This window comes from Bactrocera dorsalis, chromosome 1 (genome assembly GCF_023373825.1).
Source record: "Bactrocera dorsalis isolate Fly_Bdor chromosome 1, ASM2337382v1, whole genome shotgun sequence".
In the NCBI taxonomy this organism is placed as follows: Eukaryota; Metazoa; Arthropoda; class Insecta; order Diptera; family Tephritidae; genus Bactrocera; species Bactrocera dorsalis.
In genome coordinates this window covers 24,309,897-24,334,173 of record NC_064303.1, presented here as the reverse complement: position 1 = coordinate 24,334,173, position 24,277 = coordinate 24,309,897, and the positions used below count along the sequence as shown (strand labels likewise).

The window sequence follows — 24,277 nt, the reverse complement described above, 5'->3', positions numbered from 1 at the left end:
AATATTCTATAATTTGAGTGCCTTAAACTAGTTAGTAGGCTCATAACCTTGGTGCTTCCTAACTTGACTTCATTGTACTCAAGATATAAGACATATTTTATTTCTGTAGTGTCTTTTGCTTATTGTTCATAATCAACAAACCAATTCACTAATTTATTTGATATACATATTGTATATGTATACAGAATTGTTTGTTAATATCTAAAGAAATATATATTTGAGCCGACGCGATCATTTGAAACCCTACAGATGTCTCCAAAAACTGACGATTCTGCCTTGAAAACATTGGCTGAGTTTGCTAGTTCGATATTTTGATGAAAAGGAGGTGGTAAAATCAACGGGGAAACTACTAGTTACAAGAGAATTTACAATTTTAAAGCTTCGTTCATATAATCTATACATGATCCCACTTTTATTTGCGAAAGAAGGTTCAGAATCAAGATAGAAAGAGATGGTGGACATAAATGTATGGTAGCTGGGCGCAATATATTAAACAACGGATGGCTTGACGGGCGGACTTCCATTCGGGGATGCGCTGTCCATATTTAGGCATAAGATAGCTTTTAAGCTGTGGGAGAACCGCAGTATTTCAAGCAGACGTCTATGCTTTTGGGAAAATCGCGGAGCTAGACTTACAAAGTCATCAAGCGCAATACCGATAGTGGACAAGATAGCCAAACGAGGAGTGACCGAAAACGTGATCAACATTGGTATACCCTTGCATTGTGGACAGTGGCATGGCAAAGAAGATCAAATTGCGGTGGAATGTTCTACCTGAGAGGAACACTGCAATAGTCACCACAAAGCGGTAGCTCAGAGATACACAAAGTTCTGCTGGTAGTGATAGAAGGGAAAGTAGGAACATGTTTGGAATAGGGCTGACAGATTAAGAGGATTGCTGGAAATGACTGCATTATTTGGGTCTATAACGGTATGAGATACTGCAAGAAGCATCATTAGTGAGGCTATAAAGCCTGTTAAATTGGTATCATTTCCATCGGATTCCAAAGGATGACTACTTCCAAAGGACTAACGGCACTCTGGTACGTAAAGAACTAAAACTAATTCATCTGCGTTTAGGTTAAGTTAGATGACTAAGCCCTTAAGCTGTTAAATCCTTTGTGAAACCTCCTGTAGTTGGATATTGACTTTCGATACACTACCTTAATCCTCATTAAAGGATCTTGCAATTGCACTGAACTTGATATCTGTCTAGAGCTTACAGAGCTCACAACTCGTCCAGTGAAATGCAAGAAGCTATTGCAGCTGCTATTGGTTTTCATTCTACAACTAGTAAAACGAAGGCCTAGTACCCTAGCACCTTCATCTGCTTTCAAGTGATTTGGAAACTCGCAGTGATCAAGTACCTAAACCAGTTTAATAATTAAGTATCTCGACATCAGAGAAAATGAGTCGAGACATCCCATTATAATACAGCGAGATCAAGCTTAATATTTAAACGGAACCGTTCCTTAAGATCATCATACCTTTTCGATATCCGACATCTCTTAACATCAATTAACATTTTCTAGACTCGCTCTCTGCGAATGACATTTCAGAAGCCAAACCACTCACACGCTGGCGAAGAACAGCTCAAGTTGCCTCAAGAAATTGTAGTATTACTACGCGTAATTAGATCCAGATTTTTGACTTCGTCAAACTACACGCTTTTTAGATTTCTCGTAAGACGATGATATCGAAAAACGAAATGCTACACTCAAATAGGGGCAAGTTTAACCGATTTTAGCCAGTAACGATACACAATAAAGCAGCGATTAGGATAACCTGATGGAATAGCTAAGATTGTTTAACTAAGTAAACTTCTTTAATGGTTTTTAATAAGAGCGTGGAATTAAAAATTTCCATAAATATAGAAATAGAAATTTTTATTTAAACAACTTCATATAACTCAAACATATTTATAAAATACATACATATATTGGTGCTATTCTAAATATACCAAGGTATACATTTAACTTATATTTTAATTTATTTTTTCTACCTTTTGCAGAACATTCACCTCGAACACAACACTTCCGCTCGCGTCATACGCTCCAATCAGAGCTTGGTACTGCAGAAAATCACCAAACACTATGCAGGAAATTATGCTTGCAGCGCCATCAACGACGAGGGTGAAACTGTCAGCAACCAACTACCGCTGCGTGTAAAATGTAAGTAAAATTCTAGAAAAAAATGCCTTAGGTACCATCAACCTTACTGTGAAAGTTGGTGTAAGAAAAAAGCCAAATAACAAAAGTGTTTCCAAATATTCAACTTCTTCATACCTCACCCGAGAAAGACTGTCAAATAAGACAGTTTTGCAAACATCCCACTGTGTTGTAACTTTTGTAAGCTGGAAATTCGTATTTATTCCCCACTCCCACCTCATTATGCTGGGAAATTCTATTAATGTTAGCTGTTGGCCACCTGCTGCGCAGCAGGTATTCTTAATCAGGTTCTGTCCGAAACTTTGCTGCCTAGATTGAAGACATCGTAAACAGCGTTAGACAGAACTCTTAACACCAACCACATCAGCCTTCACTTTCATAATGCTTTCAGCTTCGCCACGCTTGCGCTTCCAGTTCAAAATCAATTATTTACATATTGGCTTGAGCTACTAGAGTGTAAGAATACACACACGGGAATTAATATGTGGTCACATGCTCGCATTGCACATATGTATGTACATACCTTATGTGTTGTAACAGCTTGCAAGGGCAAAACTCATACTTACATTGAGTTTCAAAAGTTTCCACTCTACCGCTAGTTTACGTTAATAATTCAGTAAATACATGTGTTGCATGACAATGCGGATAAATCTAATGAAATGCGTGGTTTTGGAATGTTCTACATAGTTCAGTTAGAAGTTTAGGTAGGCCAGCTATACATTTAAAGCGGAAGTTTGCGGTGGAAAGTTTAATTGAAGTTGCTTCATTTCCTATCGTGCTAGAGATCGTCCTAAAGTAGTTGATGATATAGTGTTTCGAAGCTTTAATAATATTATATATGTAGGTATATGTATATGTATATACGTATAATGCGTGGGAATTAAAGGAATTATGAGAAAGTTAACAATAAAACACGCAGGATTTGATAAAGCTTTCACTGCGGTCTGTCTATCATAAAATTCGATAATTCCGAAATGAAAGTCCAGGTGTTAAGCAAGGATTCACCTAAACTTTATATATTTATTTATTTCTCAACTCTGAACACTGTTAATCGAACTCAGGAAATGCTAAATTGGAAGCTTTTGTGAAGAGTTCATTCGATATTAGGAACTAGGTACTGATTAAACTGATAAGGAACTGGAAAATTGTCTATTGGAATATCTATACTTCAAGAGGTTTTAGATGTTAGATTATGGGTAAGCTCAAAATCTTTAAAGATGTGTTCTGCCTATGAATATTTGTAAAGTATGGAACGAGTTTTAGCTGTTAGAAGTCATAACGCGAAAAAATAATTTTCACGACATCGAAGATTCTTCCTGAAATTTTTTAAACATAGCACAATCAATAGTAGCTTTCCAGAAAATACATAATATCAAAATTAAGCCCATAAGCCTCTATAGTTCTTTGCCACCTCGCGAGCTGCAAAGATCCGACTCAGTATAATGTAAAAAATAATACCGGATTCAACAGTTTATAAATTAAATTATTCAAAAGAAATACAGACAAGAGAGTTTTAGTTCATAACCTTTGTAAGCGTGAACGTCTACAAGTACAACCATCCACATCTCCGTATATTTCTATTGAGTTATCTATTATTCAGCTATCCTAAGACAAAGTAATTTGGTTTAACCTAAACTAAACTTGGATGGTTGGAAGAAAAGGGATGCACATTATTAGACCCATTGTGCTCTGAGTGGTAGCAAAGTTAAGACGTATCCAGCAATTCAGGTGATTTGTTACGAAATTTGATTATTTTACTCCAGGTAGCCAATATATCTTAAGTTGGGCATGAAATATATCGCGCCTCATCCGGCAAAAGACTGGATATTCCCATCATTCTCCGGGGTTGGGATTTTAAGGCTAAGTGCGCTGTGATGATCCCTATAATATTACTAAGTTTACTTTTGCCCATAAGTAAGTAGAAGCAGTTTCGTCTGTCCCCAATAAAAACTATCCCGAAGTAACTTTGTGGTATACCCAGTGCTGCTAATGTTACAGAACGTGAGGTGTTCCTATAGGGTTCGCTGCTTCAAACAACCCTTAAGGAGCTGAAAGGTGTGGGGAAACTTACGGGAATTGTATTTCCAACTGCTCACGAAGTCTGAATTTTTATTTCCTTGCATTCCTATATAATTGGGTTATATTATTATAATATCTAGAGGATATTATCCGAGTTATCTAATAGGAGTCTAGTTATTGCCTGCTTGCATAACCTAACGTAGTGAGACCTAGTATTGCCGCTACGGGTAGTATTCATTGCCTTGGCAATTTACTAGAAGATTTATGGACTTGCTGGTTAGAGCATAAGCCCACTCGGCACTTTCTGTTAAGACCACAATTACCGCCTGAAAAACTGAATTATAGTAATTTAGTTTAAATCTAAACTCTATGTATGAATTAATATAGAATAAGCTTTTTGAGTCAACGGTGAATATGTAAATTTCGCTGGACCATTTTTCTCTACTGGGAAATGGAAATGTTGTGCTCAATTTCACATAGATCTCGTTTTCTCCGTCGCATCACTAATTTACCCCGAGTTCATTAAGAAGGTTGAGTATAATACCATGCCTGGGGCCCTATTCTGTAACTCGATTCGAAAATGTATTCTATTCGAAATTCGGATCCAATTTATAATTATGCGAAAGTTGTACCACCCTGTGCCAATTTCGTTTTTGCTTTCTACAACTCAAAAGCTATCGAATATTTTATCCGAAAATTGGCTTGAAAATCCGAAACTCGAGTTACAGAATATACAAAATCCGAATACGAGTAATTTTTTTTTCGAATCGAGTTACAGAATAGGCCTCCTGGGGGCCTATTCTGTAACTCGATTCGAAAAAAAATTTACTCGAATTCGGATTTTGTATATTCTGTAACTCGATTTTCGGATAAAATATTCGATAGCTTTTGAGTTGTAGAAAGCAAAAACGAAAATTGTACGTATTTATTCTGGCACAGGGTGGTACAACTTTCGCATAATTATAAACTAGATCCGAATTTCGAATATAATACATTTTCGAATCGAGTTACAGAATAGGGCCCCTGTAGTGACGACAAGTTTGGCTCCAATGAACTAAAAAACGAGCTGGTTAGCCGTAAGCATTGCCTCCTACTTTTCTTGTGTATGTATTGGCCGGATGTCGAGCATAATCTCTAGAGCCTTATTTAAATTAAGTTGTCAAATGTTTTTAGAGAATTATAGTTGAAAGATATTAACGACTTCAATTTCATTTGAATTCAGAAGGAGAGTTTTAATGTTGCTTTTGTGTATAGTTTACGAAATAACAAACATAGCAAGTCACCGAACATTTTATACTCTCGCATGATAAAGTTATAATCGAGATTTCATTATCCGTCATTTACGTATTTTTTTATTTTGCTGTAAAATTAATTAGAATTAAATTCTGAGAGATTTACCGATATTTTCGGTGAAAAATTAGGTTAGGTTAGGTTAGGCACTGAGTTCTTCGTGTTCGATATCAGGGACCTTGAAAAGTTATAGTCCGATCACGACAATTTTTCCACAAGGGATACCTCAGCTCAAATACCGCAAATAGTTTTATTCTGCTATCATCATTGGTTCCTAATGCATATATTATAAAGAGAAGGCATCAGATGGAATTCAAAGTAGCGTTATATTGGAAGAAGGCGTGGTTGTGAATCGATTTCACCATATTTCGTACATGTCATCAGAGTGTTAAGAAAATAGTATATACTGAATTTCATTAAAATCGGTGGAGTAGTTCCTGAGATATGGTTTTTGGCCCATAAGTGGGTGACGCTACGCCCATTTTCAATTTTTAAAAAAAGTCTGGGTGAATCTTCCTTCTGCCATTTCTCTCGTAAAATTGAGTGTTTTAGTGATTTTTAACATAACCTTTGTATGGGAGGTGGGCGTGGTTATTATCCGATTTCTTCCATTTTTGAACTGTATACGGAAATGCCTGAAGGAAACGACTCTATAGACTTTGGTTGACATAGCCATAGCAGTTTCCGAGATATGTACAAAAAAATTAGTAGGGGGCGGGGCAACGCCTACTTTTCCAAAAAAATATGTTCAAATATGCCCCTCCCTAATATGATTCTTTGTGCCAAATTTCATTTTAATATATATATTTATGGCTTAGTTATGTCACTTTATAGGTTTTCGGTTTCCGCCATTTTGTGGGCGTGGCAGTAAGCCGATTTTGCCCATCTTCGAACTTAACCTTCTTATGGAGCCAAGAAATACGTGTACCAAGTTTCATCATGATATCTCAATTCTTACTCAATTTACAGCTTGCACGGACGGACGGACGGACGGACGGACAGACAGACATCCGGATTTCAACTCTACTCGTCACCCTGATCACTTTGGTATATATAACCCTATATCTGACTCTTTTAGTTATAGGACTTACAAACAACCGTTATGTGAACAAAACTATAATACTCTCCTTAGCAACTTTGTTGCGAGAGTATAAAAAAGGAGTCAAATAAACGATTACAGTTAAAAATATTTGTACAGAGTACGCCATATTTTATATTAGATCAATGTTTATAGAACATTTGGTTTCAAAAAGGTGAGATTCTCTAGATAACCCTCTCCCCTGACTACTTTTTGAGCGTACAATTAAAAAGTGAAAGTATACACCAGTAATTCTTGGACCATTGACGGTCAAGCTAAGACATGGGTGGCGATATCATTGCAATAGTGCTCGAGTAGATCGAAAAGTGTAATTGAAAAAGAATATTGATTCATGTGAAAGAAGAATGTCTCAAATATAAAAGACTGTTCAGTTGCTTTCAAAGTATTTTTAAAGTTTTCGCTGCAGAGGAAAAGATGACAAACGAATTGTACGCGAAAAGCTCAGTTTTTTGAGGAAGCAAATATTGTATTATTGTTGCAATGAATACTAGAGTACATTCAGATTTTTTTGAGTAGGCGCGTTGATCTTAGAAAAGATTAAGTCTTACAGTCGAATCAACGCAAGCATGACTTCCCTCTTTCAAGTTTGCAGTTTGCTCAAAGCGAACACCATTTAAGCTTTCATCAAAGAAAACTTAATCAAATAAGCGTTTGCTACTTAAAGCACTTTCCGTAACTCATACAAAACTTGCCATATTACAACTCCGTTATCTAACACGCACTTGTAGCTGCAAATCTCACAACTTGCCATTACGTCGACAAACATGCTTTGAATCTTAAGCAATAGAACACACACGCTCTTTCATTAATTGAGTTAAACTTTTTCTTGTTTCCTTTCTAATTTCCTTATTCCCATAGACACACCTGTTTGCAAGCATTTGGATCGTGTCATACTAATTGGCGCCTCAAAGGATGAAACTGTCGAAGTCACGTGTGAAATACAAGCGGATCCGCCCCCCAGGTAAGTGTACGTCAACCACATCGACAATGCCTATAATCAAGCATAGTGTAACCCGTTCATCAATGTCAGTTTTTTGAGTGAAACAAGTACAACGAGTTACCGACGATTTCTGAAGGGGGTTCAGCATTAAGGGTTGAGACAGTTGCCAAGCCAAATAGGTAGGCATGTAGGCACAACAATCATATAAATTAGCAAAAATTGTTTGTGTTTACCCATGCTGCTGCTTTGTATCCATCATTGTGGAGTCGCACAGAGCGTGAAGTAGAGGAATTGTTTTGTGTGTCGGGGCAGGCGGCAGAAACGGTTGTTCAAGCGACAATCGCACCTGTGTGCGGGTGTTGAGTGTGAAACTTTTACTTCCTGCTCGTTACGTTGCCAACTAAACTTTGTCTCATTAAAGCTTACACGTGTACATATTGCAACACATACACACACATGTACGATTTGATATGTGAGTATATGTGTGCTTGTGTTTGCCGGCATTTCAGTGGAGTTGGTGTGCGGTGCGCCTACGAAGAGCTATAGCCGGAAACAAATAGTAATTAATTTTCGCTGTCCAATTGCTTTGCCGCACACAAATACCTTTGAGCTCTAATTCAATGAATGAATGAATGGATGAATGGAAGAAGGAACGCGTCAACCACATACAATCACACTAACTATAAGAACGGGTCTCCTTACCACTTCACTAAGTTCGATTGTTATTTAAGATCTGTATAAGGAAGCGGAATGTGCTTGGATGAGGCAGTTCTAGAGCTCATTCATCATTTGTAATTGGGTGTAGACATTTTGGGCCCAGTGTCAAAATGAAGTGTTCACCTATGTGTGTAAGTATTTATGGACCGTGCGACACCTAACTAAGCAATTCGTCAAAATACTCACAACGTACAATTGGGGAGTGTAGTGAACCAGCGAAATTATATAGTTGGCGGCGGCAAATGCTAACCCTATTCCAGTTATTGTGGCAACTACCACTGCAGGGCATTAAGACATATACATATATTCTGAAATATATGCGTTTCTACCTACGAACGAGGGCTGTCCGACAAGTACTTAGCATCTGCGATGGATGACGAAGCAAGCAAGAAATATTTAGTAGTACATTCTTGCCGTTTACTCACTAATTTTCAGACGAATATTTGCAGTAGTTAGGTTGTGACCGCTTTCGGAAGTGGGGGCGTCCATGGACATTAGATATCATTCGTTGCTAGTGGACTTGGAAGGCATGTGGATTTGGAAGAGAAATTGCGCAGTGCGATCAAAGAGCAACCAAAATTGGTTGAGGAAGTTTCAACGGTTTATAATGAGCCATAAGCAGGCACCACTGAAACTGTTATTATGGAGGAAAGATAAAAGTCCATAATCTAATATCAATAGACTAATGATTAAAGTTGCGCCAGATGGCTAACACAATACACATCAAAGACCGCTTGGGTCCTATCACGCTTCAAATTGACAGCATGAGAAAGCTGTCAGCACCAGCAGTCGGGTGTACTTACGACTACTCGGCGCAAGCCTGAGGCCGCAGTGTTTGACCATGATTAAACGAAATCTAAAGGAGGTTCCAGTTAGTTTCTTCAGAGTAGATGAAATATTGATACAGTTCTGCACGTAAGAGCACAAAAGAGAAAGCGCTGATTGTCCTATCAGCCGGAAAGGGGATGGCTACCATTTTTAGGGGTATCGCAAGTTGTGATCCACATCAACTAACTTAAGCATTTTTACTATTACTGGGCCAGTTTTCACGTGTCACCGCCACCGGTATGGAAAATTTGGTCGAATGAGGCTAAGAACTGCTGACTCAAACAAAGGTTGCTCCAGACTGAGTCCACAACGACTTGATTTTTTTTACAAACTTGAAGAAGTCACTCGTCGGCCACCAATTTGTGTCGGTATGAAGAAATAATCGGAAGCTTATTTTGGCGAACGTCAGAAAATTTATTTTTAGGCACGTTGAATCAGTTGGTTAATCGGTGGGCTAGGCACTTCAATAGATTAAAAGCGTTATCATCAATTACTTATCGCACCGCCCTCGTCCTAACATATAAACATTTATAGTCATAGAGACTGTCATAATTAATGGCGCACAATCCGTTGCCTTTAGGTGATTTATAAATTAAAGTTTGTTATAATTAGCTAATGTCATAAATTAATTAGCTGAAGTGTTACTTTGACATTAAACAGGGGCCATAAAGTATTTTTGAGATATTGCTCTACAAATTTCGGCAATTAATTTCAGTTATTTAACACGATTTTATCGCACGATATGAATCGTGTGGGAATTTGTGTTAACTTTTTTCATAAATTATTAAACACTTACGCATTTCTTGCAGAACTTTTCGTTGGAAGTTCAATAATTCGGGTGAAACATTGGATGTTGGCAGTGAACGTTTCAGCGTAAATGACAGCAGAAGTGTGCTTAAGTACACACCGATATCTGATCAGGTAAGTAAAGGGTGGTTGGTAGTTAATTTCTTTAAGTTTTACGTTTTTTTATAGAAGTGAATAAGTTCTACCAAGTGACGGCATATTCATAAAGTATTTTTTTAATGAACAGATGGCATTACAATTAGTAATAACGAGAACTTCGATCTCTTATACTCCTAACTTTTTGAAGACAATGCCAATCTCATATCAAAATCTAATTGAAATCCTGGCCACACCACTCAAATGACATCCACCACTTAAAAGTATAGTCAGATCCTCTCGGTTTCTGATTCATTGGAATTATGGTTTAGGACCCTGAGGTATTGAGAAGGATTATTTGACAATTCTCATTTCGTCTTGGAAGCGCTTTAACCTTTAAGGGATTAAGCTTGTCAAAGACCCTAAAAAGATGTATCTTATGTATCTTAGAAATTATGTTGAAAGTGAGGAAAATGCAATCAAAAACATGCAAAAATAAAAAATCTTTCACATTTTACTATTACGGTTACTGAGAAGCCACTTAGAAATATTCAGTTTCGAGAAAGTCGTGTTTAAAGTTTTACGGCTGAGTCTGATCGACACGCTGCAATACTACAAAGGATGGGAAAGGGATACCATTTGCCTTATGATTTGATCGATTAAATAATAGTTTTAGGTCCCTATAGTGAACTTTTGGAAAAATAATTTTTTTGTTGAAAGTCTAAAAGCACGGAAACACCGACAGAAGTTGTTTAAAAATGGGATTAATAATAGGCTTTTGTAAACTATAGCGTACTTTTTGTTATGTAATTTTAAGTATTCAGTAACAAAAATTTTGAAATGAAATATGGAAGTTTAAGCAATTATGATCTTCAGGGGGAATTTATGCCATAAGTCAAGTTAAAAATACTAAAAAATGCCTCTAGACGCTCATTGTAACTTCAAGTTTGAAGAATTTGGTTTTTTCAGGCTTCCAACGTAGTTTGAGAAAAAACAAGTAAAACTTCCGTATGCATTTTGAACACATTGCATTTTAAAATCGCTAAAAACTTAGTTTTTATAAATACCATATGAATCAGTATTTTATTTATATAATTAAATTTTCTTCATTCATTAATTTCCTATTTTTGCTGCATCTACGTTTACAGGATTACGGCACTCTATCCTGTTGGGCTTCCAATGAAGTTGGTACACAAAATCAGCCTTGTCTGTTCCAAGTAGTGCTGGCGGGTAAGTAAAAAATTACCATAACAGAATCTTTATTAAAGATCAGACAGCCAGAAGCTGACGTGTATTAGCTTTGGAGCAGTCATAAAATCTTTAGTTAAATTTTCCTTCACAATAAAATTATTTGTCGCCACAGCTAATACAATTAAAATAATTGTAATTGTTTAGAAATAGAAACAATGTGTATTTGTATACTTTTAAGTACCTTCAACGCAAGTTATCATTTTGGTTGTAAATTAAATATAAACTAGTTCTCTTTTAAAATCCAATGCAAATTCCATTTAGAAATGTATTCAAAGGTAAGCTTCTCCCTAAAGAGGGCAAGAGTGGCAGAAAAAAATAGAGATATTACGACAGTTTCTAAGCGGTTATTTTTGTGTGTGCGCTGAACAGAAGCGTACATTAGTTCGTGATGTCATGAATGATAGAAGGCTTCGTTCATGATTACTAGAAAAGCTTGACAGTTCCCCAGCAAGTAACGACTACCAAAGCTACCATACATTAAAATAATTAGCCTGAAAGCTAACATCTACACCGTGCATAACTCATGAGGGAAGATCGCTCACACGTTTGTGTACGGGTTTCGTTTAGAAATTTCAATTGGTCCTCATAGAAACTTATTGAAAATTTAACGAAAATCTCTGATAGCGCTATTATTTAGATAACTATCTAGTGATTTAGCCCATAGATGGCGGGCGGCGTCGTTTTTTACGATTACGTATTAATATCTCGTACTTTACAATTTTCGAATCGTAGTTATGATTCTTTTGTCTATTTGAGGATTACTTACTATACATATATGACAAGATGTTGATAAATCTTTATAATAATAATAATTATATGTAATATGAAAAATACGTCTCAAGTTGTTTGTCCGCGATGGACTCCCAAAATGTTGAACCGATTTCAGTAAAATTTAGCACAATGTGTCCAGTTCGAACTAACTTAGAAGATAGGATAGTAAAAACCATTCATAAATAAAGAATATAGTGAAAGCTCTAATAAATGGACGCTCTATTAAGCAGACATCTCCATTAACCATGCACATTGTTAATGTTTGTTAAGTACAATCTATTAAGCGGACAACTCTATTAACTGGAGAGAAAGGCTGATTACAAGACATTGAGAAAGAGTCTAAAATTCGTTATTTTCCCAATGAAATTTATTTCTACCAACATATTCGAAATTAAATTATTAATTATATAAATAATAGTGCAAAATGTATACCACAGTAACGCGCGGCCCGATCCCGTAGTTTATATATACTTTTTACCTTCGGTATAAATTTGTAGTAGTCAAATATGAAAGCTGCAAATATTCAATTAACAAAATAATTACTATTCGAAGAAATCTTAATAATAAATAATTAATAAAATAATCTATCAACTGCCTTTATTCATACCATTAAACATAGATTTTCATATATACATATGTCTTTCGTTTTAAAGTTATTATGGTTGTAGTCACTTTCCGGGATGGCCTTCAGTTCCGGGTTCGCTGCGGCTTGAATCTCCTTTATCGTATAAAAACGGTGTCCCCGAAACGGTCTTTTGAGCTTGGTGAACAGCCAGAAGTCGCACGGCGCCAAATCAGGTGAATGTGGTGGTTGCGGAACGATATGGGTTGAGTTTTTGGCGAAATGATCACGAATTACGAGGGCAGTATGAGATGGTGCATTATTGTGGTGTAAAACCCGAGAATTGTCTTTCCACAATTCCGGCCTTTTTAGGCAGATAGCGTTACGCAAACGACGCATAACGTTCAAATAATATTCCTTGTTGACTGTGTGACCGGTTTGAAGGAATTCATAATGCACAACACCATGATAATCGAAGAAAACAGTCAACATGACGTTGATTTTTGAGCGACTTTGGCGTTCGCTCGATTGATCGGTTGTTTCGGGTCGTAAGCATAGATCCAAGTCTCATCGCCAGTTATAATGCGTTTCATGACAGTCGGAAAGCATCGTTTCACACACTTCAACGCGACGCCTTTTTTCCAAAAAATTCAATGTTTTCGGTACCAGTCGAGATTTGACGCGCTTGAGGCCCACAACATACTTTAAAATGTTATTGGCTGAGCCTTTCGATATACCAACTTCATCAGCAAGGTCTCTAATTGTTAATCGCCGGTCTTTCAACACCAAATCTTTGATTTGTTGAACGTGAGCTTCGTCGGTTGAGGTTGATGGTCGCCCTGGACGCTCTTCGTCTTCGACACGTTCATGGTCGGCTTGGAACTCACTATACCACTTGTAAACATTTTTTTCTGCACCATCCTCACCATCCTCAACGTATCCGCAGCAGAAAATTGACTCCGTAAACAAAAAACGAAAAACTCACTTATCACAAAACGACACGTATCTCAAACAATAATGAATATTTCGACATGAAATTTGACATAAATGTGACTGACAGTTCTACAAACCTAAAAAAAAAATTATTCTCCAAATCCTTCGACGCGCGCAGTTTAACTTCAAATGTCATCTTATTTTTTGAGCACAGTAGCATGTACATTTATATCATTACTAAGTACCTATAGCTCTATCTATGGCGTGAAGGCCGACCAGAATAATTTATTTCATTATATTTTTTTTGGTTCTTCCAGCTCTACCCAATGGCGTTTCAAATTGCTCCATCGTCAATCGCACGGATGTCAGTGTCGACATTCAATGCATTCCCGGCTATGATGGTGGATTACCACAGATTTTCGTGCTCGAGATGTTCTCTGCCCGTACAGGACTAACAAGGTAAATGGAAGTGGTTGTATAAATGACATTCTGACAAACGTTAAAAATATTTCAAAATACAGAAAATAATTGCACCATTTATATTAAGAATAGATTGAAAGCAATTGTCAACCGACTGCAGCGGTCAAAGTATTTTTGTCATCTTATATAGATATTAACGTAATTAATGCAATATGTGACAGTTGCAATTTAGAATTTCCGATTAGACAGACGGCAAAGAAAGCTAGCATTTACTTTTAGTTTTTGATTGGTCTGCCCTTAATAGTCTCATTGTCAGCATTTTACCTTAATAATATATGGTTTTTTACCTAATATTTGCCAAATTTGTTTCTCGAAAAGTTCAAGACAATTTAAAAACCGTCAAATAAGTTATGACAGGCCATTAAATAAGTAAATAACGCAGTTAAAAGTAATTGTTATACGGCGGTTCATTGCTTTCAGCCTTATCTATAGTAACTAAGTGCAAATTAGATTATAGTTGTCACTATATAGTTTTCTCTAGAATTTCACAGTTATTAATGGAATACTTTTGACATTTGTCAGCAGTAATTTGCTGAGTATTTATATTGAGTTTATTTCTATAAAAAAAAATTAAAAATAAAGTAAACATTATTCTTTTGAACCAAAAATATTATATATAAGTATGTATTTATTTATAAATATATGTGTATTTCCTAATTTAATCCCAAAGGATTCAAAAAAATCTTTAATATTTGAAATTTTGATTTCTTTAAATTCTGGATTTTCCAACAAACGCCTTATCTGCTTGTTTTAGGCATATTATTTTCATATACTCATAAAAATGCCAAAACCCAGAGGAAATGAAGAAAATAATGCTATAAAAATTTACGACTTTTATATGTTCTTGTTTACATAGATGTGCACATACAATGAAATACATGTGTATAGGCCCATGTGGATATGCATAAATGAAAACATTGTTGAGACAGGTCTCAATACTAGAAATATGATACTTAGTGTGGGTAAAGGGTGAAGTTATACCCGCATGGGCGTCTAGTGAACATGTTTTGAGAATGAGTATGTGAATATATCTGTGTATGTGTACATATTTCTGTTTGTGTGGATTTTTAAATTTTGAGCCTACTGTGCACTGCATAAACAATTTTATGTATGGTATTTTGAAAATTTTACAAAGCTGCGGCATATAACTGTTGTGCTATGAATATACATAAGTACATATGTATGCATATACGAGTTTACAACAGGCTACACAAGTAAGAAGCTTACATGCGACACTTTCCAGCTTTGCTGAGTACTCATTCGTATATATTTCTTTACAATGTCGAGTAAAACATTGGGTAGTCGAAAAAGTCTTTTCGTATATTGTCAATGGTTGTCGTTGCAGTCGTATATCTCCAGTGCTACCAATCATATTGTGTCGTACCATATAGTGTTGGAAAGATGAGAATTTAGATTTAGATATTTTTTAATTCGGGGAAGTTGAAAAAAGGTTACTGCTGTTCCAAAATGTGTGAAAATAATGAATAAAATCTCTATACAAGTATTTTGACATTTTTGTTTAAAAAATGGAAGAATGCAACTCGTTCCACGAAAGACAATTCGGAAGATTGCGGAGACGATGCAGTATCAGTTAGTGTAGCACAACAATGGTTCGCTCTCTTCCGCTCTAGAAATATCGAAATTGCGATGAAAGTTTTACACTGATGGAATAATGTCTCTAGCGGAAAAATGGTAAAAAGTGGTCGACCAAAATGGTACATATTTGTTTATTTATTTATTATTATAAATATAAATATATATAAAAAAATAAGTTGAAGTTTGATAAGAAATATGAAAAGACTTTTTCGATTTTCAAAATATTCTTTACATACGTTTGGATTAGTTGAACCAATTTCCGAATAACTTTTTCCACTTTGATTGAGGTATCTGCAAAACATGTGTTCTGAACGCATCAAACGCCACTTCAGCTGTCGAAGAATGCTGACCTATTCGTTTATCTTTTCCCTCAGGACTAATACGGTGGATGACTTTTCAAACTGATGTCTTGGGCACTCAATAATGCAGTTGTTTTAGTCGATATGTGAGAGTTAGTATTGTCCTGGTGAAGAGTGATCCATCTTCGGCGGTTTCCTGATTTCTTGAAAGACTTCTGGCAGATAGATGGCTGTGTATCACTCAAAATTTACTGTTCTGCGTTGGTTTAGTAGTAGGTTGCGATATATCCAGTTGTTCAAAAAAAATCAGGCGATCATTAGTTTGAAAGTGCTTTGTGGCCGAACAACTTCCATTGTATTCGGTTCATCTTGAAATACCCATGCAGTCGACTAATCTTTAGTTTCGAGCGCATATGCGTAAATCAACAACACGTCATTTCTCACGATTTTATGGACTTCATGGGTTTCGGAGCACCACTATCATATTTTTTAACATTTCTCCCGAATTTTGTTTACAGTCAAATGTCCAAACAATATTGAATGAAGTCTCTACCTGTAGTTTGTACACAACATCAATAGTTTTCGAAACAACAACTACTTATTTGGACGAATTTTTGGAAATTCATCTTGGAGTGGTCTACGACGTCGATTGAATTCACCATAACATTGATTAAATCACGCCTTTGATGAAGGTTCATCGCCAAAAACTGAATTCATCGATTCACTGTTATTGAGATAATATACGACGAAAGTTCTTAGAAATAATTCCATGAAAGTGTTCGCGATTTTGTTTCACTTTTTAGTCGAGGAGAATATTTTATGTGATTGTAAATACACAAATGACTCGCGTATATCAAAAAGTTATGAGTATGTGTAACATGAAAATAGTCAAACTTTAAGATAAAGTTGTGAGTTGCCAGATTTCAACTACTGAATGACTATCTCAGGATTTTCCCTGAAAGTAATCCATGCTATTTAGATTTTGCTTTCACCTAGGGTTTATATTGTAGTGCTATTCACTATTTGCTTCAATAGTTTCTAAAATAAGTAGTTTTAGTTTTAATTATAGTGAAATACTCACGTTAGTGTAAGCGGCTGAAAATGTGACATGTGTTTAAAGATAAGCGAATAACTTTCCGACCCTTCTCTCTAGTCCACTACCAGAATTCCATATATTTCCTTTACGAAATTTACGCCGTAATAAACGTACGCATAGAACTCTGAAATCGGTAACCATCGCGAATATCATTCGAAGAAACCCACTTCACTCACCCACTCATTGTCTTCCACCTCGTGTTGCCTCTTCAAACCTTTACACTTAATACATAAGTGCGTTCTTCTCTGGATATTGTAGTTTATCCAATTATGATCTCTTAACTTATTAACACGATTATAAAGGAGTATATCAAATATGACCTCAACTTAAAAAAAGCAAAAAATAAAATTTTGTTACACATCCAACCAATTTTTTGTTTTTTTTTTTTTTTGTTACGTCTCATTTTTGGAGTATCATTCACTAGATTGTAGGATAGATTCGACCACAGATTCATAAACCCATGTCTCTTTCGCAGTACTGATGTGTTTAATTGAATGTACTCAGCTACGTCTCAGCATCTCTTCTGTGACCTCTATTCGACGTCGTATTTTGCTATTGATTCAGGTCTTTTCGAGTCGCTTAATACCCAAAACATGCACCAACATATGTTGAATCGATCCATAAGCGTTGTTTAGATCTTTCTGCTGTCAAAACAATGATTTCAAGCACTGTTACTTTAACATTTTCGACGTTACCATTGCCAACAGAGTTGTATGCACGACTCGTATGAAGCAAGTTTCCGATAATATCACGAAATACAATAAGTGCTAAGTGCCACTCAAATACTAGTGTTCAAGTTATAGTGAACTCCCTAAAATACCGCTGTTACATTTTCAATGATTCTGGAGCCGCGGTTTCATTGGAAACATAAAGTTTCAAGCAAACTCTTTGTTCAATTTTTAAAAACGTCCCACAAAATATTTGCCCAAAACAAACAGCTGCTAAACACATTGATATATAGAGATAAAACTTCATACAAAATTAAAAAAATAAAGCTGAAAAATCGATCTCGTCATACCAGATAAAATCACTATTGGTGCTGGAGTGTATAGAACGGCTGAATAGTCTGATAGAATGTAATCAAGTGCACCTTATTTGGGTGCCAGGTCACAAAGGCATCGCCGGAAACGAACTGGCCGATGAGTTTGCCCGCTCTACAGCATCCACCAGCATGGTAGTACCGGAACCTTTCATAGCGGTCGGTCCCCGGTGGGTAAGAAAAGACATTGGCAATAACTTCCGGGCTTGCGCCACGCAAAGTTTCTAATGAATGGTTACAACCTCAAAAGGTTTAAATATGTAATCAATCTCCCAAGGGATAAAGTCAGGCTACTGGTCGCCTTCTACACTGGCCATTGCAAGCTAAAGAAGCACTTATTCAACATGGGCCTAGCTTTCTGTGCAAATTGCCGGTTCTGCGACTTGGAGTCTGAAACTCCAGAACACCTGCTAAGGCTCTTGGATATATGTTTTCAAATAGGGATCACATCGCCTCAATAGCACCTAGCAGTATATTGGAATTCATCAATTTGCTGGGCAAGTTGAGACGTTGTGAGCTAGGAGACGGCACAATAGGCCCTAGGTCGCGGTGCAATCCTCATTTATTTATCTATCTAAAGGCAAATTATAAATTGTTTGTTGATTCGGTTTTTGTAATTTTGGTATAGGCCCTATTTGATTATACATATGATATGTATTTCCCCCATTAGATATGATCGCATGAAACTAGCCAGTTGAATTATATTCACCTATTTTTTTTTTATCTTTGCTTGTCAAAATCTTTTAGGATGGTTTCCGAAGTCTATGTCAATAAGATAGTCCCCACAGTAGTTCTTTAGAACAGGCTAACCTCAATTTTGTAATTTTTTGGTTATCTATTCACGCTTATGTTTCCTCCATTTACCATAAAAAACTAGACATTGATATTTAATTTATATGTACATAAGAAAATACCAAAAAATTTTACCGGATTTTAGTAAGATATAATTCTTAAACTGAATAATTATTCACAAAACTGTAAAGCATGATTTACATAGAGATAACTTTTATTTAGTTGCAATGTACAAATATGATTACATATATATATACATATTTTCTTAGACCATTTTGGATAACATAAGTTTTTGTATCCAAGAACACAAATGTATTTGAAGAGATGAAAAAATGAAAAAACGCACCAGATGCTTTTTCAATTCGCTCGCTCCCAATATCCTAGGAAAAACACTCACGCTTGGCGAGTAGTACAGAGAAATTGATGTGCTCTTTTGCATGAATGCGCAGATGAATGGTATGTGTGCAGATTCTTTCTCCAATTTGGCTTGAGGTACAATTTTCCTTGTTGGCAGTCAGTGCGTGCGCGTATGTGTGTGTGTGCATCCTATATTTAAGCCTAGTCAAGTCGATACGTTCGGGCTATGTTTGAGTTACCGTTGATTCGGTTTTAGCACAGTTCTGCATTGAACGCCTGTTGGCTTTTCCAACTGCTTTGATGCTGGCATTGCGTGTGCTTGTGTGTGGGTGTGTGTGTGTGTATGTGTGTTGGTTGTACGACGCCAAATACAATAATCAAATTCAAATTGAGGTCATGATTGAAAAGACATTAAGGGAAGCTGGGTTGACTGGTTGCTTTGCCGTATGGTCGATTTGCGAACGCACCATTTGTTTGATTGGTTGTTCATTTCAGCTGCTGGTTGCCTTGCTCGCTTTCCGGCTGATTGTATGGGTCCTGGCGGTTATGGACATTCAATGCAAATACCAAGGTATACTGGCCTTGTGTCTATGCGTGTGTGTAATCGGGAATTAAGAGTCCTTTTTCGTACGTATGTGCGAGTTGGTTGCTTTTATGGGTTTGGGCATTTTACGTTTCTACTCAAATGGAGAGAGAATGTCTAATGTGGGTTTCCGAGTTTCAGCAGAACAACTTCAGTGGCCTCGATGATGCCAAAATACTAGGTTTAGTAACAGTTGTTTCAACATTTTTTTATTTGAGACAATTTTTCTTCGGTTAAGATTTTTTTCATACGTTTATGAATTTATGCATTGTAATAGAAAATGTCCGTTCTGAACTGCATTCTCTAAGATATCTGCAAAATCTCCAAAGAGAGAAGAGAAATCATTTGAATATTTAGTGGATTCCTTAGAAAGTTAATACTAATTTTTAATTATTTGTAAAGATTAAGGATGTAAAAGCAAGCATAACGCACAATATTTAAAATGAGAGCTTTCGAGTCTACTAGCACTAGGATTTTTCATTATTCATTCCAAAAACTATGTTCAAAAGCTAATGTTATATGAACCTTTCTTACTTGATTTCTCCATATCTTCCATAGCAAAGGGAGTTTTTCTTGTCGCATGGTTTTCAATGAGGCAATACTTTTTTCGTAATAGGTTGTTTGGAACAACTGATCCATATTTGTTCAAAAATGAAGCGGGCTGTAATATAAGATAAATATTTAATACTAAGGTATTGTACTGCGACCTAGTGTCTGTCGTTTGGCCATCAAGGTCCGGAATCCAGAATAATTCCAGGAGCCTGCTGGGGGCTACTGAGCTGATGTGATCCCTGTCCATGTAGATGGAATCCAGGACCTTAAGCCTGCTTCTGCAAATTGCTGGACAATCCAGAAACGGGTGTGCTGGTGTTTTCTGTTCTAACTCGCAGAACCGGCAGTTTACTCAAGAGACTATGCCCATGTTAGACAAGTGCTTCCTGAGCCTGCAGTGCCCTATGTAGAGCTCGACGAGGAGGCGGAATTTGTCACGGGGGAGGTTAATTAGTTCTTTAAACCTACAGTACCCTCCTAGTGCTGTTATTTAAGAGTGTGGTATCCCACTGCGACCCATGGTTGTAGTCCCGTCATTTGGGACGCTGCCGCAGAGTGGGCTAGTTCGTCGGCTAGCTTATTACCAGCTACTCCTATATGCCCCGTTACCCAGATTAGCTGTACCCGGTTGCACACTGATAGGAGGTTTAGCCTTCCTATGCACTCCTCTACTAAAACCGATTTAACCTCATATGCTGAGATCGCTTTTAGTGCCCCTTGATTGTCGCTAAGAATGGCGATGCGCTGGTTGCGATAGTTGCGGTGGAGTTTGAGTTCTCTGCACTGACTTATAACAAAAACTTCAGCTTGAAAAATGCTTGAAAAACGTGCCAGTAGTATGGAGAGCTTGTTATGCTGTCCCGCAATGTCTACTCCAATGCCTTCCGGTGTTTTCGAGCCGTCAGTGTACCACTGGATAGTACTGTCTCTTGGTACCGAGAGTAACTCTAAAATTCTTTGTGAAATTAATTCTCTTTGTAACGCAGTCCCTTGGAAGACGAGATTATCTTCCCTATGCCGAAACCCTCTGCTGACATTAGCAGCATTTGTTATTTGTTAAAAACGAAACCGATAGTAATATAAGAGTCGATGGAGAACATTATAGAGTCATGACTCATGACTTTTGCTGCGGCTCTTTTCGTTCCTGAATTGGATGATTTTGATGTGAAAGACATTTGGTTCCAATCAATCATATTTTAACCATTAACCACTCCCCGTAATCACCTGATATGGCACCGTGCGACTTCTTCCTTTTCAGGCGTAGAGGCCACTGGCCACCGGCATACTGTTTTGAAGCAGAAGGAGACTAAATATCGTATGAAATAAATTGATTTTGCCGAAAAAACCATTTGTTCTGTTTTTTTTTTAAGTCCTGTTTACTTTGGAATACACCCTGTGTAAGGATATATTAAATAGAAAGTATAGTCTGTAATGTAAAGCAATTTATAAGTGAAAATTTTGATCAATTGTTGCAGATGTAATATTTTTTTTTCGAAGAAGAAGATGCTTTATCGGCTGATTATATGTACTTAGAAAACTTTTGTTATTGGAAAAAAGGGAAACATTTGCTTGTAGAGATATATTTTCAAAGTCTAGTGCACCGCTAGTCCTTTAGCTTCCTTAAACCCTGAGTATAATCAGTCAGTATTAACACAAATTCAAAAAATATATTCTGTATAATATTTCTGTAGTGATTTTGCCTAGCGTGGATTATTAAATATTTGTGCTTTTCTGTGTCATACACAATTTTGCATTTTAAATGTTGAAAAATATTCCGTCGGATTTCATAAAGGAAAGCTAATCAAATTTCGCTTTTATTTCAAAGACTAGCAGCCAAACCAATTTCAATATTTTTAAAGGATTGAATGGTAGTGTGATTGCTATTGGCAACTCTAGCCACTGCGTATACGCAACATTTTATATTTTAATGCCGTCTCATATGTGCGGCGGCGTCTGTGTGTGTGTGAGTGTTTGTGTGCGCGCTTTTGCAATTTTATTACTTACCTTTTTGCTGTTACCGCGCACACACACACACTTTCCACATTGTGCACACAAACGAATTATTTGCCCGCTTTTCAAAGCGGGAATTCTACTCGTTATTGGAATCATGTGATATTCTATTTATAGTGCCGAACAACTTTAGTACATACATACATATATATAGTATAACGTGTCATATATGTATATTTGACAAAGAAATAAGGTCAAGTAAATATACCGGCATACATATAGCACACACATGTACATATAAGTACATATATACGTGTATATAGAGCGCAAAACTAGAGACACACAAAACTGCTAAAGCGAAAATTGTACGAAAAGCATGAAAATTAAATTGCTGGTAATGCAAAAACAACAAAAAATAAGTAAAATGAAAACAGCAACAAAAATAGAGTAAGGAAAACTAAAATGAAAATTGTGCTGCGAAATGTCGTTGCGAAAACAAGCACATAATGCGCAATGAATGTGGGTCTCTGAATCGGCGCACGAAAAAAGGATTATGCATAAGTAAACGCGTAAGCATCTTTGCACAAATGTGTGAAACGAATTTTTAGTTGGCATTTGCTGCGAGCACGCATACCAATACACCCACGCACACAACGCCTACACGCCTACACTCGCAACCGTCAGTGGTTACGCACGCCGGCTACATACTTACCTATGTATATACATATATACCGTTTCATGTGGGCAATTTAAATGACATTTAATCGAATGACTTTCTAACATTTCAAAAATGTGCCACAACACACAAAAGTGCGAAATAATCGAAACGCGCATGAAAGGCAATCGAATGGCTGCATAAAAGGGCAGCTAAATAGGCACACATGGCAAATGTGTTGTAAGCATGTATGTGTATGTATGTGTGTGTTTATGTATGTATGTGTTTATGTATGTATGCGCATAAGAGCTTATGTGTTCAGCTTTGAGAGGCCTTCGAGCATTTTAAATTTAGCTTAAGCTTAAGCCAACTGTAAACGGTTTTGTTGCTGCTTTTATCCGCAGTCACTCACATATAAGCCGAATACAATCACACACTACACTCTTTTGTTGTTGTACCATTTGATTTCGTTTACCCCATTTTGCTTTTACCACAATAATTATGTGCTTTGCCATGCTTATGAATTTATGTATTTTGCCCTTTCCATCTATTTTGCAGATTTAATTTGACAAATGTTGAGGAGCCACAGTTTTCACTGGAAAATCTCGATACATTGACATCAATGATGACACAGGAGAACAACTCACTGAAATTGCGTATTTATGCTTACAATCAGAAGGGCCGTAGTCCTTTGTATCTGCTGTCGGATTTCATTATTGGCTCGTCAGCATACAAATCAGGTGAGTGTGTGGCAAACAAATGTCAATGCTATTGCTATTGTTGTATTAGTAGCGTACAATAAGTGAATGGTTTTGTTCTTGCTAAGCCGAAAGTCATGAGCTGTGAGAGCAAAGCTTTTAAGTTAAAATTCTATTGATTACTTATATATATATACACTTAAGTTGTTGTTGTATTTATTTTAGAATATATGTATATATACTAACGTTCTACCGGTTACCCAAAGTTGATCAATATAACTGCCTAATGTTCATGTGGTATAACAACAAGTGCTATGTGATATCAGTTTGATGTTCTTTCTTGAAAATTAATATGTAGAAGCGGCTATCTTATATAGATATCACTCACTGTCAGTGCCACAAGGTTTTACAAAAATAATGCTTTATAAAGAGTACGTCTTTTAATATATTCTCCAAATACTCATCCCTAGCCTATTTAATCTCTGAACCTGCAATTGATTTTCTAGCAACATCGAAACGGTAAAATAACCCATCAATAGAGTTCTTTAATTTTCTCTAGTGTAATTAGACCTGCCATAAGTTCTGTTACAAGTATAGGCCGTTATAAAAACTAAATCATAATATATTTTTTAACAAAGTTAATTTTATCTAATAATGCGTATTATAACTAAGCAATTTATTAAAGTTTATTCAAAACGGTTGACAATTGCCTTCACTAAA

At 36.4% G+C, this 24,277-nt stretch overlaps 1 protein-coding gene across 5 annotated transcripts in view; it reads left to right on the top strand.

The window, feature by feature from the left end:
- The window catches only part of LOC105222272 (neural cell adhesion molecule 1-A), a 187,488-nt gene that overhangs the window by 146,317 nt on the left and 16,894 nt on the right, over positions 1-24,277 (top strand). For all 5 annotated transcript variants that reach the window (XM_049448787.1, XM_049448798.1, XM_049448796.1 and 2 more), the window contains exons 11-16: positions 2,012-2,171; positions 7,435-7,537; positions 9,871-9,982; positions 11,092-11,173; positions 13,778-13,919; positions 23,418-23,599. In XM_049448787.1, the coding sequence (XP_049304744.1) occupies positions 2,012-2,171; positions 7,435-7,537; positions 9,871-9,982; positions 11,092-11,173; positions 13,778-13,919; positions 23,418-23,599 (781 nt within the window). The remainder of the gene's footprint in view (positions 1-2,011; positions 2,172-7,434; positions 7,538-9,870; positions 9,983-11,091; positions 11,174-13,777; positions 13,920-23,417; positions 23,600-24,277) is intronic.